The sequence below is a fragment of the Neovison vison genome, chromosome 9 (assembly GCF_020171115.1).
Source record: "Neovison vison isolate M4711 chromosome 9, ASM_NN_V1, whole genome shotgun sequence".
Classification (NCBI taxonomy): Eukaryota; Metazoa; Chordata; class Mammalia; order Carnivora; family Mustelidae; genus Neogale; species Neogale vison.
In genome coordinates, this window is record NC_058099.1 from 2,091,977 (window position 1) to 2,109,115 (window position 17,139).

General features: G+C 64.3%; 1 protein-coding gene across 2 annotated transcripts in view; it reads left to right on the forward strand.

Annotated features, from left to right (window-relative positions):
- The window catches only part of COL5A1 (collagen type V alpha 1 chain), a 142,649-nt gene that overhangs the window by 77,680 nt on the left and 47,830 nt on the right, over positions 1-17,139 (forward strand). For both annotated transcript variants that reach the window (XM_044264520.1, XM_044264519.1), the window contains exons 17-28: positions 1,714-1,767; positions 3,023-3,076; positions 4,122-4,175; positions 5,835-5,879; positions 7,510-7,563; positions 8,064-8,108; positions 8,628-8,681; positions 8,901-8,945; positions 9,642-9,695; positions 13,692-13,736; positions 14,553-14,606; positions 16,833-16,877. In XM_044264520.1, coding sequence (XP_044120455.1) covers positions 1,714-1,767; positions 3,023-3,076; positions 4,122-4,175; positions 5,835-5,879; positions 7,510-7,563; positions 8,064-8,108; positions 8,628-8,681; positions 8,901-8,945; positions 9,642-9,695; positions 13,692-13,736; positions 14,553-14,606; positions 16,833-16,877 — 603 coding nt within the window. The remainder of the gene's footprint in view (positions 1-1,713; positions 1,768-3,022; positions 3,077-4,121; positions 4,176-5,834; positions 5,880-7,509; positions 7,564-8,063; positions 8,109-8,627; positions 8,682-8,900; positions 8,946-9,641; positions 9,696-13,691; positions 13,737-14,552; positions 14,607-16,832; positions 16,878-17,139) is intronic.

Below are 17,139 nucleotides of genomic sequence, written 5' to 3' on the forward strand. Positions count from 1 at the left end.
ACCGAAGGGCGACTATTTTCAAGGCCAGATCCCCTTCCCTGGGGCAGGTGCGGCTCACCCACCTCTGGTGCCTCTGTCCTGAGCACATTAATTCAGTTTCACAAATGTTTTTAATTGAGGCAGCTTCCCAGGCCCTTGGGGAGCAAGTGCGGGGAAGACAAAGTGACCGGTGGGCCTTATTTCCTTGGGGTGGACTCGTTTCTCCGGAAATGGCCTCAGTGTGGTGAGGGGGCGGGGGGAAGGCCAGGCTGATGTCCAGGGTCCCTGGGACTCTGGGGGCTGGTTTTAGCGGATGGAACTAGTTTGTGTCCATATGACCGTGGCTGCTGAACGGGGCGTGTGTTTATAGGTTAATATACAACAACGATCCCCGTCCAGACAAGCCAGGGACAGCCTAACGATCTCACATCACACCAGAAAGGTGGCTAAGGAGTGGGTCTTTTCAGCCAGAGGAGGCTTTGGGTGCGGGAGGAGAGGGTTCTGGGTGTGAGCCTCTCCGAGGAGTGCTGTCCCCTGCGGCTGCCTGGCCGTTCTGCCTGGAGAGCGTGCGGGGCGGACGGGACCTTGGGGGAGTAGGGGGCTAACAGTGGTCGTGAGCGGGAGTGATGGGCACGGCCCTCGTGTGGCCTCAGGACACAGGTCCCCGATGCTGGGGGCATCCAGGCCCCATGCAGGGTCAGACCCACGCTTCCACGCGGGCCACCAGTGCCGGAGTTCGGTGATTCTTGGGAGACAGTTTGGGGTTTGTCTTGGTTCTGATTCTGGCAAGAGTTTTACTTCATTCAAGGTTTCTGTGAGTCTCTGCAAATGCTGTAAACTGTCCCGTTTCCCCGGGAGCGGTTCCTCAGGCTGGCGTGGGAGGGGAAGGCCGAGTGCAGGTCCTCCCGTGGCTGGTGGGGTTCCGTGGCCCAGGGTGAGAGCACCCAGGTGCCCAGAGTGTGCTGGGGTGGCCTTGTTTGATCAGCGGCACGCAGGATGCGGGGAGGAGAGAGGACGTTGGTCCGGGTCAGCCCTTTCTCCTCAGCCGGCTGACATCGTGCGTTAGCGAGTTGGCACCTGGCCGAGTCTCTGTCCCTGTCCAGGTGCCTCAAGCCTGGCAGGGCTCTCCCGGGGTGGCTGTGGGGCCTGTGTAGTGGCCCTGCCCTTTGTCCCGGTGGCCAGTCAGGTGGGGGCCGTGGGCTTGTCCTTGCGGTTTCCTGGGAGTGGCTGGAAGTGATGGGTCCGGGAGTGGCCCCCACGGACGGAGTGTCTTGCTTACGTGGGCAGGCGTGTGGCTTTGTGAGATCCGCCACCACGTGTGGCTCAGTTTCCTTTGCGGCCAATGGGACCGATCCTTGGCACTTGCTTTCCGTGACTCCTGTCTGTAACCCAGCTTCTGAACCGTGGCAGGGCGGTGGCCTGGGCTTTGCTGTGGGGACACACACTCTCGGGAGCCACAGACCCTCAGACCTCCAGTCCCGTGGCCACACGGCGCTGCCTGCTGGCTCTCCTGCGGCGTGGTCTCACCCCCAGCACAGAGAGGCATCGCCGCATCTGGCATTTCCGGTGGCGAGGCTCAAAGACAGGAACCACGTGGAGAAGCGCACGGCAGCCCCAGGAGCCTGGTCTTGGGTCCTCTCGACCGGCCCGGCCACGTGGGGCTGTGCGACTGCCGGGCCTCCCAGGAAGGCCCCACTCACGGGTCCCCGTGACACTTTGCCTCCTCTGTTCCAGGGCCGAGCTGGGAGTGACGGAGCAAGAGGGATGCCCGGACAGACTGGCCCCAAGGTAGGCCACGCCGGCCGCCTCCCGGGGTCCTCGCGGCCGTGGCCGCCATTGCCGGCGTCATGCCGGCGTCGTGGCCAGCGTGTTGGTTGTGCGTTGACGGCGGGTCTGACGACCAGTTACGACTCGTGCCGTCCACGTTCATCCAGGGTGGGGGCTTGCGGGTGCGGGACGTGCTGCTTGGCTCAGTCTCTCCGACATGTTGGCACAAGGACCGGGCCGGGGGCGGGGGTGACTGTCACAGGGAGGTGTGACCACTGCAGAGAGTTTGCTCCTTTCCGGTAGGTGGTGAGCTTGGCGGGCGGGGGTAGAATCCCAGCCACGGATCCATTCATGGAAGGGCAGGCGACACGGTTGGACACAGGGTGGGGAGGGGACGCAGGAACACCAAGTGCACGGGCAGGGAGCCTTCTTGTCCCGTGCTGGGCCACCTGCTCCTCGGCATGGCAGGGACCGAGTAGACCGTGCACGTGGGTGAGCGTGGGGGCCCCCGTCTCGGCCCCCGGAGAGCCGGCCCGGGCTGCGCGGCACGAGAGGAAAGGCTTACGTCCCCAGCGAGCACGTGGTGATGTGGACGGCTCCTGCTACCTGGAGCGGTCGGGACCCGGGCCACTGCCCTAGCAGGTGTCCGAGCCATCTGCCCACTTAGTAACTGGTACGGATGAGCTCACGTGCTCCCCGCACACACCGAGCTCTGGTGAGGCTCTGGTCTCGCGTCCCCGGAGCGGCAGGAGGGAAGAAAGTTGGCTCGGCTCTCTCCCCGTAGACCACAGTCGTCTTCCAATCACAGAAGCACACTTAAGCCCGGATACTCTCGGCCCCTCCCTGCGTGGTTTGCAGCATCCTCGAGACAGGACTCTGTACCTGGGCTCCCGGGGGCACCCCGGGGTGGCCGGGAGCCACGGTGCTGGCAGCCCGGGTCAGGCCGTCCGCCGGATGAGCACAGGCAGCTGACGTGCTGGGCGCGGCTCGGCACTGAGGACGTGGCAGGGAGCAAGATGGTCGCACGGCCGTGGCCGCTCTGCCACGAGGCTCAGGGTCTGTGGCCCAAGGACAAAGTCACCCAAGGACAAAGTGGCCCAAAGACAAAATCTGTGTTTCTGGGCCTTGCTGGTTTTGGGGGGAAAAGAGCCCGGGGACATAGGCCTGAGGCAGTGGGGTGTGTGGGGAGCGAGGCTGGGGTCACGGCACGCAGGGCTCCTGGGTGCGGCCCAAGGCCCGGCGGCCGAGGTCTCTGAGGAGCCCCGTTCCCTCGCAGGGTGACCGCGGCTTCGACGGCCTCGCGGGACTGCCAGGAGAGAAGGGCCACCGGGTAAGTGTCCGTCGGTGCGTTTCTGGCTCGGGGCCTGAAGGACGCCTGACTCGGGAGGGTTAGCGCTCTTGCATGGGCCGCGTCGCTTCCAGCCCCAGGTGGTGGGAGTGGAAACCCATGCCCCGGCGACCCCGGAAGGTCAGCCCGGAGAGCGCGGGTGTCTCCTGAGCAGCTTCTAATGAAAGAGCCCGTCGGGCTCCGCGCTCGAGGGGTGAAGGAGGGCGAGGGTGAGCCCGCGTGCGATCGGGGGGCCTGGCGCAGCAGGAGCGGCCAAGGACGCCTTGCACGGCCCATGCGGCCACTGCTGACGAGGGCAGGTGCGTGCAGCGGCCGGCGCCCTGTCCCTCCCCCCGTGGGAGGCAGTCTCCACGCGACAGCCCTGGGCCACTTGCCGGACGCTTTCTGTCTTGCCTGTTCCCTTTGAAGCAGACGATGCGTCTCTTTGGCACCTTGTGCACAGGCGGGCACGTGTGCGTGTGTGACTGTGCGTGTGCACACACGCTGGTCGGTTGTGTCGGGCGGGGGGTGACCCGTCACATCCCGTAGTGCGCTGAGAATTGGCCCTAGCGGTCTACTAAAGCTGCGTCGTCCACCTTCTCCAGCGGCGACACGGAGACCGGCACAAAGGCACCCGCTGGGTCAGGGCCCGACTGTGCGACGGATGAGCCCCTGTTGAGCACCGACTGTGTGCAAGGCCTAAAGCCTCCAGGGGTGGGAGGGGGCCTGGTGGCCTCAGGACACTCGCTGCCCAGCGTGGCAGCCCTTTCTTAGGGGACCCTGTGGGGCTAGGGTGCTCCCCGGCTTCCCACGGAGAAGCTCGCGGGGTGTGGCTCGGACCTGCTGCCGTGTCCCTTGGCCCCGTGTCCATGGACCTGCCCCGGACCCTGCCTCCCGACACCAGCTCCCCGAATGGACTTCCTGTGGCTCCGGGAGTCTTCACTGGGCTCGGGACCTCCACAGTCGGAATCACAGAAAGATGGGCATTTGGGACAGTCGTAGGCGTCTGCTCCCAAGTGCCTAATACTGACCCTGCTTGACTTCCTAGGGTGACCCTGGTCCTTCTGGGCCACCAGGACCTCCTGGAGACGATGGAGAACGGGTATGTCCCCGCCTGCCTGTCCCCTCGGGGGCTCTGCGCTGCGAACCGCTGGGAAATGCTGGCAGCAGAGTGCTTGGCCGTCAGGCGTGCGCCTTGGGGGGGTGGGGGGTGGGAGTGTGAAGCCGTGGGATGTGGGGACAGCCTGCAAGCCGCTTCTGAGACACCTTGACCGCTGGTCCTGCCCTGTGTGGTGTTGCCGAGTGGCTTTCAGCTGTCACCGGTCTCAGAGCCCCTAGTTCTGGGAGGCAGGTGCCCAGTCACCTTGGAGACATGTCGGCAAGTGTGAGCTCCATGTCTCTGCTCGGATGCAGGCCGTGGGTGCAGAGCCTTGGGATCTGGGGAGAGGGGGAGAGTCTGGAGTGGGTGGCTCTGGAGGTGGGGGGCGAGGTTGGGGCCGTGGCAGGAGGCGGCCCTCCCCTGGGGGCTCCGCGGGGTCTATGTGTTGGTCCGGTGGCTCCTCCTGGGGCTGTGGCTCTGCGGGAGACCAGAGCACCGTTGTCCCGCGGTACAGAAGCGTGGGGGCTTTTGAGCCCCGCCTCCTCACACCCCAGTCACTCGCACCGTGTCTCGGGGTGTTAGGGGTGTTTTAGGGACAGGGTCTAGAAGCCCCGAGTGTAAGGGGAGCAGGTAGGGCATTGGGAGGGCAGGCCCGGCCGTGCTTCTGTCCTCAGCGGCTCCCAGGCTGGCTTTGTCCCCGCCCCTTCTCCCGTGTGTGCCCAGCACAGCTCACTGCGCCACAGGAGAGGCGAGCAGGGTCCTCCTGGAGGTGTGCATGTGTGTGCACGCGTGTGCAGGGCTGGGCGTGCACGTGCAGGTGGATATGTATGTGTGCACACGGGGTACGTGTGTGCGGGCACGACTTCAAGTGTGCGTGCGTGTGCGTGATGCCCACCTGTGCTCATGTGCAGGCCCGGGTGTGCGCGTGTGCGTGTGCCTGTGCGGGAGGGGGGGGGACGGGAGCGGCGCGTTGACAGACAGAAGCGGGGTGTTGACAAGCAGCTCCTGATCTGGGACCAGTCAAGCCTGGGCAGCCTTTCCTTTTGCAGCCGGAAGGAAGACTTATCTGGGTTTCCTCCCCCCGCCGTGTTTAGGGCCCTGGCAGAGAGGTGGGGCTACCTTGGGGGTGGCCCGGGGATCTGGTCATGGTCCGAGACTCCTTTCTACCCGGGCTCTGCCACTCGTGTTCCTACCATTTGCCTTCGTCCCTCTCCACTTCCCTCCTTCTCCCCTCCCTGCTCCCCACCCTTGTTTTCTCCCTCCCTCCCTCCCTCCCCATCATGTGTCATCCCCCTCCCTCCCTAGCTCCCTGTTTCCGTCTGTCTAGCTTCTATCCCTCTGTCCTTCAACCCTATCGTCACCCATCAAGGCAACCAGATCCTTTGCTCGCAGGATCCTTCCCGTGCAGCTTTCTCCTCGTTGGAGCTGTGGTTTGTGGCCTCCTGACCGGTGTCCCCGGGCCCCAGATCCTGCCTGTTCCTGCAGCTTTCTGGGCGTGTGGGCATTTTTGGGGCCTTCCTGGCTGGTACCGGGGCCAGAAAATCTGGCCGAGGCAGAAGCAGCCCCAAGACAAAGCATCCGTTGCACAGTAGCAGGGGCATGGCCTCTCTGTCCGGGCTTTAGAACTTACCTCTAATCTCCGGCTGCTTTTCTCCCCCACAGGGTGACGATGGAGAAGTCGGGCCCAGAGGGCTGCCTGGCGAACCCGTAAGTCTTGATCACGTTAGGTCTTCTCAGCATGGCGATGGGCTGCTCCAGGAAGCTGTGCTCTGGGCAGAACCAGGGACCGACCTAGAGCATAGATTAGAGAAGGCATCAGCCTTGAAACAGAGACTCAGCTGGGGGATTCTGGAGGGAGGAAAAGAAGGAGCACATTGGAAAGGCTGTGGGGCAAATACGACCTTCCCCGGAGGAAGAAGCTGAGATCTGGGGGGCTGTGTTTGGGCCTCCAGGCCATGGGCCTGGTGTATGTCCAAGGTCATCATGGTGGTCATCCAAGGTCATCACAAGGGGGATCCAGGGTCATCACGGGGGGGTAGCCCAGATTATCACGGGGGCACCCAGGGGCCATCACGGGGGGCATCCAGGGCGCTCATGCGGGCGTGCACGCTGCGGGTATGGTGGACGCCAGCGCGCCAGGCGAGTGTCCGAGGGCAGGTGCAGGGACCGATCCAATTGTCTGCCGTCCCTGCTGGTGTCTGCGCTTCCCGAGCGTGGAGCCCTCCGTCAGGGTGGCCCTCCTGGGGCATCGAACCGCTCTTTTCCCCAAGCCGACCTCTGTTGAGGGCCCAGGCGAGTGTCGTCAGCGAGAAGGAACACCGCTTAGTTTCGCCGAGGGTAGTTCTCAGACATCTCGCCTCTGTCGTCTGCGCCACCATGGCCGCAAGCCTCTGGCGATGTGAACTGAGGAGAAACACTGCCAGCGCGGCCCAGAGAGGGCCCGGGCTGCACTCGCACCTTCAGGGGGGACTAAATTATCCCCTGGTGTCTGATCAGCCCCCCAGGAGACCCCGTTACCCAGTCCTCTCCCTAACACGCGTCTAAGTGATGCCTTCTGGGTTATGAACCCCTAGGAAGCGTTACGGGGCCAGGCATTTACCTAACGAAGGGGACGGTACGTGGCAGTGCCCGTGGGAAGGATTTCTCTTCCAGGGTGTCTGAAGCACGTCCAACGAAAGGGTGGTCGCGCCTTGGTTAAGGGCTGGGTGAGCCCCCGCGGGCAAGGCAGGTGCGAGCGGTTCCGGCTCGGGCCACGGGAGTCTGGTCAGCTCTGCTGGGGTCGGCGCTGCCTTGGGGCCGCGTCCCTCCACGAGCGCAAGTGGCTGTCCCCACACGTGCCCCCCGCTGTAGGGGAGGGCGGGGCTGAGCTCTGGGCTGTCCAGGTCCCAGAAGAAACCTGAGCTCCGCGCTTGTCTCTGCGTTTGGCCGCTGTGTCCCCAGCAGCATGTCCTCCCTCTGCCTTCTGGTGTCAGAAACGCAGCCGCGTGTCCCTGCACCGAGGGTCTGAGAGGGAGCCAGGAACGAGCATGGACAAAAGCCTGCCGCGGAGCCGACTGTCTTTGTGGCCTCCGCGAGGAGAGCTTTTGTGGGCACCTGCCCCGCGCGTGTGTGGGAGGCCCCCCGGCGTGAAAGGCTCTGAGGCGCCCCTGAGGTGGAGGGGCGGGGTGGGAGGGAGAGGTGAGGCCCGGAGGACAGGGCGCGGCCTCGCTTCCCGGGGAGGTGTGGACGCCTGCACGGCAGCAAAGGCTCTGGCAGGAGCGAGGCTGCGGGATTTGCCTGGGGGCTGGGCCGGGCCGGGCTTCTTGGCCAAGTGGGAACTTGTTTCTTCCTCTTGCAGGGGCCGCGTGGTCTGCTGGGGCCTAAGGGGCCCCCGGGCCCTCCTGGACCTCCGGTAAGGCCTGTCACCTCTGCACGTCTGTCCACTCGGACAGTGGCCCGGGGCTGGTTGAGGTCAGCAGGCTCTGCCGCTCGCAGGCAGAAGGAACCCTCTGGCCCGTGTGCCTTTGTGGGCGGAGACACGGAGCTCAGCTGGCCGCGGCTCTCCCCGTCCTCATGCCTCACGCGCTGTTACCCACAGCCTGCGGACACCTCACGTCCTCCTCTGGGAAAGTTCTGGGAGGAGCCAGCCTGAGGGTCTGATCGGGCCCTGTCCCGGTGGGTGGCTTCTCCGGGCCTGCCCCACCCCGGGCTGGGGCCGCCGCCCCACTGTCCACTGGCCCGTGGCGCCCGTGTGATTATCTGGGATCAACTCTTGCCCCGTCCCCAGAGGGTGTGGCGTCCCGAGACAAGGAGGGCAGGACACCGAGCCCAGTCTGGTGGGATGGTCCCTGGGCGCCCTGTGGATTCTTTAGCATTCTGTCCTGGTGTTCCTTTTCTTTCCCTCTCATCCAGGGTGTGACGGGGATGGACGGCCAACCAGGCCCGAAAGGAAACGTGGTAAGCGTCCAGGGCCTGCCCCCCGGTGGTTGCCATCAGGCGGGGTGGGAACGCGAGGAGCAGGGCGGTGCGGGCCCTGAGCCCTGGCCCTGCATGGAGCCGCCGCCGGGGAGCTTGTTCCCTCCCGTCAGAGCTGGACCAGCCCCGAGGGAGCTGGCCCGCTCCCTGCGTGGAGCCCGGTGCTGAGCGGGCACCGTGAGCCAAGCCCACGAGAGACAGGTCTCGTGGCTCTACTGGGAGACGTTAGCCCAATGTTTTTGGAAGCGTTCTGCCAAACAGAACACTTTCTGGTCTGGTCCTTTCACGGGCTCCTTGCCCGCGGCTGTCTGGGTCGCTGGCAGAAACGACGGAGTGTTCCTCCAGTCGGGGTCAGCATGGAGAGCCTCGCGGGTGCCGAGGCCTGGTTCCCCTCCGCCATGCCTCTTCTTGCCTGGCATGAGAGGTAATGGGCACGAGAGCAGACTTCCCCTGTCTGTCCCCCAGAGTTCCCACGAGTGGCCTTGCCTTTGTTCCCTCTAGGGCCCCCAGGGAGAGCCTGGCCCCCCAGGACAGCAGGGTAATCCAGGTGCCCAGGTAAGTGAGCAGTGGGGGGCAGTGAGGGGTGTGGGCGTGTTGGGGTGTCCTGCACCATGCTGCCTGTCCCCGCCGAAGGGACCTACAGCCTAGATGTGACTGAGAACTGAGTTGTTGGTGCCCAGATGAGGGGGAGGGTGCCAGGGAAGGTGGGCGGGGGGCAGGGAGGCATTTGGAGCCAACTTCCTTGACCTTTCTTGCCCTGTCCTCCTCTCTTAGGGTCTTCCAGGTCCTCAGGGTGCCATTGGGCCCCCCGGAGAAAAGGTGAGTGCGCTGTGCAGGTGCGGGCACGGTCCCATCTGCCAGCAGGCTGTGTCCGCCCCGGCAAGCTCATTCCACAGGTTGCAGGCGGCGGGAGTGCTGGTCATCCCCGGCCAGTACGAGCTTCTGTCCTCCCCCAGTGGCAGGGACGCTCAGGGCCCCGTGCACGGAGCAGATGAGCTCAGGGGACAGCGGGATCTCTGTCTTTCAATGACCCTATCGCTGCGCCATCCACACACTCCTTGTCTAGCTCTGCGTGGGGTCGCCGGGTTACGGGAGAGAAGTGAACCCGGCGTTCAGCTGGGCCTGACCGTTTGTTATTTGCCTGACGTCCAGCCTGAACCGGGCATCCTGTTTTGTTGTTTGCTTTTGTCTTGTGTTTGTGAAATCTGGCCGCTGAGTGTATCCTGGCACCTGCTGGGAGCTGGTGCTCAAGCCCCCGTGCTGCTCTTGGCTCAGGGCTGCCTGTAAGGTCAGGGCTGCCTGTAAGGTGTGGTTCTCAGCCCCACGGAAGGTGGCAGTTCCCGGGAACCCGGAGCAGCAGAGGGCGATGGTCCCCCCTCTCCGGGGGCCTTGGTTACTGGAAGCTTCCGTGCCTCTGAGCATCCTTTTCCAGAAATGTTCTTTGGGCAGGTGGAGGGTGGGCAGCCCAGGGAAGAGGTGACCCGGAGGGCTCACGGGGTCTCTGGTTTGTTCCAGGGTCCCTTGGGTAAACCAGGCCTCCCAGGAATGCCCGGTGCTGACGGACCCCCGGTGAGTACCCTGCCTGCCTCACCCCTTCACACGCCACCTGGCCCCGGTGCCCCCAGGGTGGGACCTGGCATCCGGGCCCGCGGCCGCCCCTCGCCCCCCGTTTCCTCTCTCTCTGCTCTGCGGATGAAGACCTGATGGCTTGCTCGGTAATTACCCGGCTCTGGACACACTTTCCCAGCCTGGGCTCCAAGCAAGGGGTGGAGACGGCGTGAGCAGGACGCGAGTTACTGGGGCGCTGCTTCACGACCGGAGCCCGGCCTGCGTTTCTAACTGCGAGGAGGGGGGGCTGGGCTCCGGGCGGTCCCCGAGTCGCCGGCGTTGACGGGAAGGACGGGAAGGACGGGAAGGACGGCGTGCGGAGGGTATTTTTAGCGACCGCACGCGGAGAAGGCGGGTGTGCAGGAGTGCGTCTGCGGCGTGCGCGCTCAGCTGTGGGGCCGGACTCGACCGTGCCAGAAATAGCGCCGGTGATGGTCCGTCCGCGGCTGCGTGGCCAGAGGGAGGGGCGGGGAGGGGCCGCGTGGTCGGTGTGGGGGCTTCATCCGCTCCCACTACCTGCTTTGCGTGTTGCTGGTGGGATCTGGGGATTAGGGTTCGTTTGAGAAGATTCACGTGATGCTGCCTGCGTAGCCTGTTTCCAAAACCGTGATTGGCTGAATTACCTGTTTCGGGCAGGGCGCCTCGTTAACTTCTCAGCCGTTAAAAACTAAGCAAGAGCTCCATACGTTCACAGTTCATTGGCGACCGTCTAAGGCTCGGCCGTCGGCTTCCCTGGCTGGGCCCCGGGCATCACACGTCCGCCACCGCCCTGTCCCTCTCCAAGCCCGCGGCTCGCCTGCCCCACCGTGCGTGAGCTGCCCTGGGCCTCCCGTGGCCTCCCCCGTCTGTGCGTGTGCGAGCGCGGACATAGCACGTCGCGTCCCTCCTGTAGCTTACGTTCATACTTCCTTTCCTCTTCTGATTGTAAAATAACACACCCAGTTCAGAAAATTAGCAAAGGAAATGAAATGACGGCAAAATGAAAACCACCTTGACGCCATCTCCAAGGCCCAGCCCACGAGAGCAGGGGGCGCATGCCCTCGTGTGTGTGTCCCCCCCCCCCGTGCATCTTCTGCAGTGTTTGGGGTGAGCGGCGTCTCCCACAGCGGCTCCGGGGAGAGGGTGCTGGGGCTGGGGTGGGCTGCCGACCCCCACTTCCCTGACCTGACTGCTTCTGCCAGGGAGACCCCCACCCCACCCCCACACCGACCCGTCCTTCCACACGCTAGGTGCCTGGTGGCTCTGGGTTTCCTCCCACTTGTAGGCCCCCACCCCACCCCCGCGCAGGGCCCATAGGCTGCTCTTCTCTTCCCTTAAGGAACACTTGAACCTATAATAGGAGCCGCAGGTCCTTCAGGCGTCAGACGCCCCGGGGCAGGGGTGGGGGGGAAGGTCCTTCAGGCGTCAGACGCCCCGGGGCAGGGGTGGGGGGGAAGGTCCTTCAGGCGTCAGACGCCCCGGGGCAGGGGTGGGGGGGACCGGTGCGGGGCCCCTGCCAGCCAGCCGGTTGTCTCCCAGGAATTTGCAGCAACAGAGACGTTGAAACACACTCTCGTTACGAGGCAGCGTGCGGGCGATCATCCTCAAACAGACGGTTTTGTGTCTCTTTTCCCTTGAGCTGGGTTTGGCTTTGGCTGTGGAAAGGAAGGTTGATTTAAAGCCCTTTAGAAGGGAGGAGCGTTTCCAGGCAGACGGGCCGGCGCGGTGAAGTCATTCCGGAGAGCCGCGGCGGGGGCTCGGGCCGTGAGTTAGGGTTCGAGGGAGTACGACGGAGCCAGTAGAAACCGACTTTGGGCGCGTATTCAGTGACACGAGGAAAGGCCCGCCGCGCGATGTTAAACTAAAACCACGTCACGCGACGCCCGTCTTGCGTGCCTCGTGCGGAGGATGGACGGGCCGGTCCGTAGCGTGATTAGCCGCGGGCGCCGGGGGCGGTGAGGTTAGGAGGGGCCGCGTCGCTTTTGCTCTTGCCTGATGGGCCGCCGAGAACATCTATTACTTTTTTAATCAGAAAAGTATCCAATACACATAATTTAAGCTTTATTATTTTTTTATTATACAAGTATATCCTCGTTATGGGGTAGTGCAGAAATGCAAAGGAGGGGAGACAAGCCTGGCCTTTCCCTAGGGGGAAAAATCAATCTCTTATTTTGATATATTTCCTTTCAGTATTTTTCTGTTCCGACATTTTTAATAAGCCTGCTTTGTGCGTCCCCCGCCCCCGTAGTTGCTCTCATTCTATAAAGGCAACTTAAAATGTGCCTAAAGAGATTTGGCTTCCGTTCAAATAAAGCTAATAATTACGGTAACTGCTGATGCGTGCTGGCCGTTCGCTCCACGCCGGGCGCAGTCCTCAGTGCCCAGTGCACCTGCTCGCCCGGTCTCTGCAGCGACCTGTGAGGCAGGCACGTGGTCGTCTGTGCCACGTGAGCGAGGGCATTACCATGTGGAGGGCGTGGCATGCCTCCCGAGGGACCCACTGGGCGCCCTGGGCTCGAGCACGCCCAGCTGCCCTCCCTATACCCCCAGGTCCGTAATGGAAATGGGCTGGAATAAAGTCCCCCCAAGAAGCCACGTGGTGGTGGGCCAGGATCCACACCCTTCTGGTCACCCCAAGGCAGGACACCTTCTCCTTGGCACTCTTTGGGTGCAGCCCTGCCACCCTGAGGCGTGGGCGCCGTGAGCTGTGTTTGGGAAAGGCAGCGCGGCCGACAGGGTGTCTCCCTGGGTGGTCCATCTGTCCCCTGATTTCCCTCAGGAAATCAGGCGGGCACCGGCAGGCTCTGCCCCGAGGCTCCCCGAGGGCACCCCGCCCTGTAGAGGACCCCTCTACTCCTGCGTGCGTTGCCCTCCGAGCAGGCAGTTTGCGACAGCATTAAATCCAAGTGCACGGCTAACAGGAAGCAGAAGGAACACCCGCAAGTATTTATTCTCAGCAACAGGAGACTTGGGTCCTCACAATGCCGTTGTGTTCTAGGAACAGGGTCCCCGGTGCCTAGAGCCCTCAAGCTGAAGGAGCAACTAGTCCCCCCTCTCTGACACGTGAGCAAGGGGAGGCCCAGAGAGGGCGAGGGACTTCCCTGAGGTCACGCAGCGGGCGGGGTAACCAGGCCCAGAATCAGACCGCGCCCTCGCCACACCGCGCGGCCTTTTCACCGGAGTCCCTGGGCGAGACAGGGAAGCGGCCCCCTTTCTGCTTTTATCCGGGGCTTGCCTCAGGAGCGCAAGGGCGTAAAGCTAGTGACCGGCCTCGGCGGGAACGTCGGAGAGCTCGTGTTTCTGAGGATGGGCTCTGCTGGGGCTCAGGTGCACAGGGCAGTGACCCGGGGGCCGCGACCGTGTCTGCTGGGTGTCGGCTCTGGGCCTGTATCGTGGGAGCAGGTCGACCCCTCCAGTCCGTACCAGCTAAGAGGTTGGCAGGCAACCTGCCCGGGGACTCAGGGACGCCCCGGGGACCCCAGGCAAATGACAGGGCGTGGCCTCTGTCCGGGCACCAGCCCGCCCCCCCACACGTCCCCCAGGGCGATAGTGTCCTGCAGACTGTGCCGCCTTCCCACCATCATCCCTCCCCCGGCACAGAATCCTTGCGGAGCCAATGCCTTGTGGTCCCGGTCCCCGCTCAACTGCCCTCGGGGTTGGGCTGGGCCGGTGACGTCGTTATGGGCAGATCCCGCCTTTGGGTGTCCACACACACTTGTCCTCCATGGCAGCCCAGGTCCCCACTGGGCCCGCACGGAGCGCACGACCGGAGGGGGCAGCCGAGGGTCCGGCTGAAGGACTGGCTGGGGGCCTGTGGCTGGCAGTGACCTCCGGGCTCAGCTGCCCAATGCGTTTGACGTCCGCGTCTCTGGCCGGGGGCGTGGAGGGAAGGACATGGGGCCTGGCTTTCCCTCCCACGTGTGACCACAGCCATGGGGGACGTTCACCTACTAACACCTGCCTTCTCTCTCCTGGCAGGGACACCCTGGCAAAGAAGGCCCCCCGGGAGAGAAAGGAGGCCAGGTGGGTTCAGAATGACGTGAGTGGGGCAGCCGGGCCCTCCCTCTGGTGTGTGCCCAGGGGACCTCCTCCCATGCAGAGCCCTGTGACCCGTCCGTCCACCCCCCTGCACACGGGGCTGCAGGCACGGCTGTCACCTGGGCCACACAGAAGCTTGGGGACGGGGCGGGGCTCCTACTGATCCGCTGCCATTGTTTGTTTGGGGTCCAGGACGTGGGGGTTTGAAGGTGGGATGGAGTCTCCAGGCAGCCTGAGTCCCCTGGGTCTGCCACCCTATTTGTGGCCAAAGTCCCCTTGTTCCTCCCATGGGATCCCAGCCCTCTCTGGGCCCGCCCTGCTCAGTGCACCGGGACAGTGGTCAGCAAGGCCCATTGGCTATCAGTGGCGTCCCCTCCCAGATGGCCAGCCCTTGTCTCCTGCCTCAGCCGGCAGCTGCCCCACGGCATCCGAGCTGCCTCTGTGGGGACTGTGCTCCCTTCAGGGCAGCCCGCCCTCCCAAAGCGTCAGAGCCCCCTCCCCATCCCGCTGCCCCACTCCCACTCCCCAGCTGCTGGGCTGGGGCTGCCGTTGGATGGGTCCCTGGTGTTCTCGTCACGGGACACAGCGTGCACGTCTGCTTTCCCGGGGGGCAGGGTCCCATGGGAGCAGGTCCTGCATGTCTCCTGAGGAGCCTCTCCCCAGGGTCTGATCTGGGATGTCCGCTCTGCTCAGGGCAGGGGGAGCTTGCCGGTGGAAGGCAAGCTTTCCTGCTGTGCGGGGAGGGCACAGAACGCCTGCCCACCCGGGTCGGAGTTAATGGTCTTCCCCCTTTGGTTTCAGGGTCCTCCTGGCCCCCAGGGCCCAATCGGCTATCCGGGTCCTCGAGGAGTCAAGGTGAGATTTGGCTTCCCGGAGGTCAAGGTTGGGCTTGTGGGGCACAGCAGCCCTGGACATCCAACGAGCCCGGGACAGAGGGCCTGGGCATGCGGGGGAGTGACTGACTGCAGCCAGATGGGGCTGATCCCCAGCAGGGGACGTCTTTGTGTGTCATGATAACACAGCAGGACGGTGACTCTGTCCATCGGTTGGGACACTGCTCTGGTTATCACCTGGGGCCTGTTCCCTCCCAAGCCCCAGAGGGACGCACACCTCAGCCAAGGTGAAGAGCCCGACACTCTTTCCTGGGGGGTGCCCAGAGGGCAGCTTCTGGGGCCTTTGCACGTCCGGAGAGAGGGAGCCCGTCCCCATGGACAGCACCGGGGCAGACGGAGCGGCAGCGGCGGGGTGGGGGTGGGGAGCAGTTGGTGGGAGATGACCATTCATCCCCAACTGCGTTTCTGCCACTGAAGGCCTCCCAGAGCCTGGTTCAGGGCGGGGGGTCGCCCAGGGAGGTGACTGCGCAGGGCCGAGAGGTGGCGTGCGGTCTCCGGTAGGGCCGGCCCTCGGTGAGGGCGGCCCGGCTCTTCTCCACCATGTCCCACCTCCCTTCCTTCCGGGGAAGTGCCCCTATGTGTGCCTCCACCTCCCTGACCTTCCCGAGGGCATCTGCGTGGGCCTGGCTGCCAGCAGGGCCCCCCACCGCTCTGTGAGCCTGCAGGAGCCGGGCGGGCTGGGGAAAACTGTAAATATGAATTCTCTCGAGGCCTTGGGCAAAGCCCTGTCGCTCCCTGGGCCCCTTTGCTTTTGGGTCCCCCAGGTCTGGCCCACGAGGGCCACAGGGGAGGCTGGCATCCCGTGGTACTCCACCAACCAGGGCGGATTTGTGCCCCTAGGGGACACCAGGGGGCGTTTCTGACTGTTAGAACTTGGGGGGAGCCCGCCATCATCTGATGGCTAGAGGTCAGGGATGTTGCGCCCCACCCCTTCTCTGTGCGGGACAGCCCCGTGACATGGCCACCCCAGCCCTGGATGTCAGTAGGGCCGGGGCTCCGAGACCTGGTCTGTTTGTCCCCTGGGCAGCATTCCGACCTTAGGTCCAGGACTGGTGGGCAGGGGAAGCCCCCCGCCGCCCCCACCCCCAGTCTGGCAAAAGGGAGGAGGCTGGTCCAGCGCCCCCAGGGCATCAGGGTTTCAGGGTGACCACGCCCCCGTCTGTCCTGAGGCGTCCGGTTGCCTGGGGCCGATGGGGCCTGCAGTGCATCTGGGTGTCAGGAGACTGCGCCCCCCAGGCCTGTCCCAGCTCCGGGTCCGGCCCCAGCTTTGCCTAGAGGCCCTCCTCAGTCCCCGGGAAGACGGGCAAACGCACAGTCTGTGCGAACTTCTCACCACCTGACGACCGCCGGCCGCACCCTCAGCCGGAGGCAGATGGGGCGCCCGGCCTCTCTCTGGGCTCCCACGGGCAGCTGGTCTCTGGGAGGCAGCGGTCAGTTCTGCTCCCTGCTCGGAGGGCCCAGGCCGTGGCCACTTAACTCCATGCCACAGACGGCTTTGCCCGGCCTGGGCGCGGTGCTGTCGTGGGGCCGGGGCATAGGGAAGAGGACGGTCCGCCCGTTACATTTTTTGTTTGGCCCAGAGATGAGGTACGTCCTGAGCTGATTATTACTGGCGGTGCTGTCCTTATGATTAATTAGTAATTAATATGATCGTACCTGCGGTCGTGTATTAACAATAATCCTGAATTTACTGAAGCACATTGCTCTTGGTAGCTGAGCACCCACTGGGACCCGGGGCTTCTCTGAGCTCCCTCTCCCACCAGCAGGAACAAGGTAATGTTGGTCTTCACCCCCAACTTTCCAAATGAGGAAACTGAGGCACCAGATACCTGGGACCGTGTCAGAGGCCACAGAGCTGGGGTTGGGACCTGACTCCAGAGCCCACGCTGAGGCCATGCGTCCCACCTGCTCCCCAGACCTCAGGGAGGCGGAGGTTTCTGGAGGAGGGCAGGATGCCCGTGGAGACCATCTGGGAATCGCAGACACGGGGGGCCTCGCGTGGGACGCGAGGGCAGGACGTTTCTCTGTGAGCCCAGGGAGCCCTTCCTTTGAGACTGGGAGCGCCAGGGAGGCTGCCTGGCTGGGGCTGCCGAGCTCTCTCCCTCCTTGGCATTCGGGGTGGAGAGCCTTTCCTTCCGAGAGCTCCGGAGAGGCTCTGACTCACTCCTTTCCCTCTGTGTTTGCGCAGGGGGCAGATGGCATCCGCGGGCTGAAGGGCACCAAGGGCGAGAAGGTGAGTGCCGCTTCCTGCGGGGCTGCCGGGCGCATGTGGTTCAGAGTGGGGTTCCCAGGGCGGGGTTCCCAGGGCAGGGTTCCCAGGGCGGGGTTCCGGCAGGTGGTCCAGGGGAAAGCATTGGCCACAGCTGAGGCTGCCGTGGCCTCTGAGACGGAGGGATTGGTGCACCCTGTGGGCCAGGCTATCTGCAAAAGGAAAAACGTGTCCAAGAGGATAGGCTGTGGGTGTCCCTCCTGGCAGGGCTGAGGGGCTGGGGCTT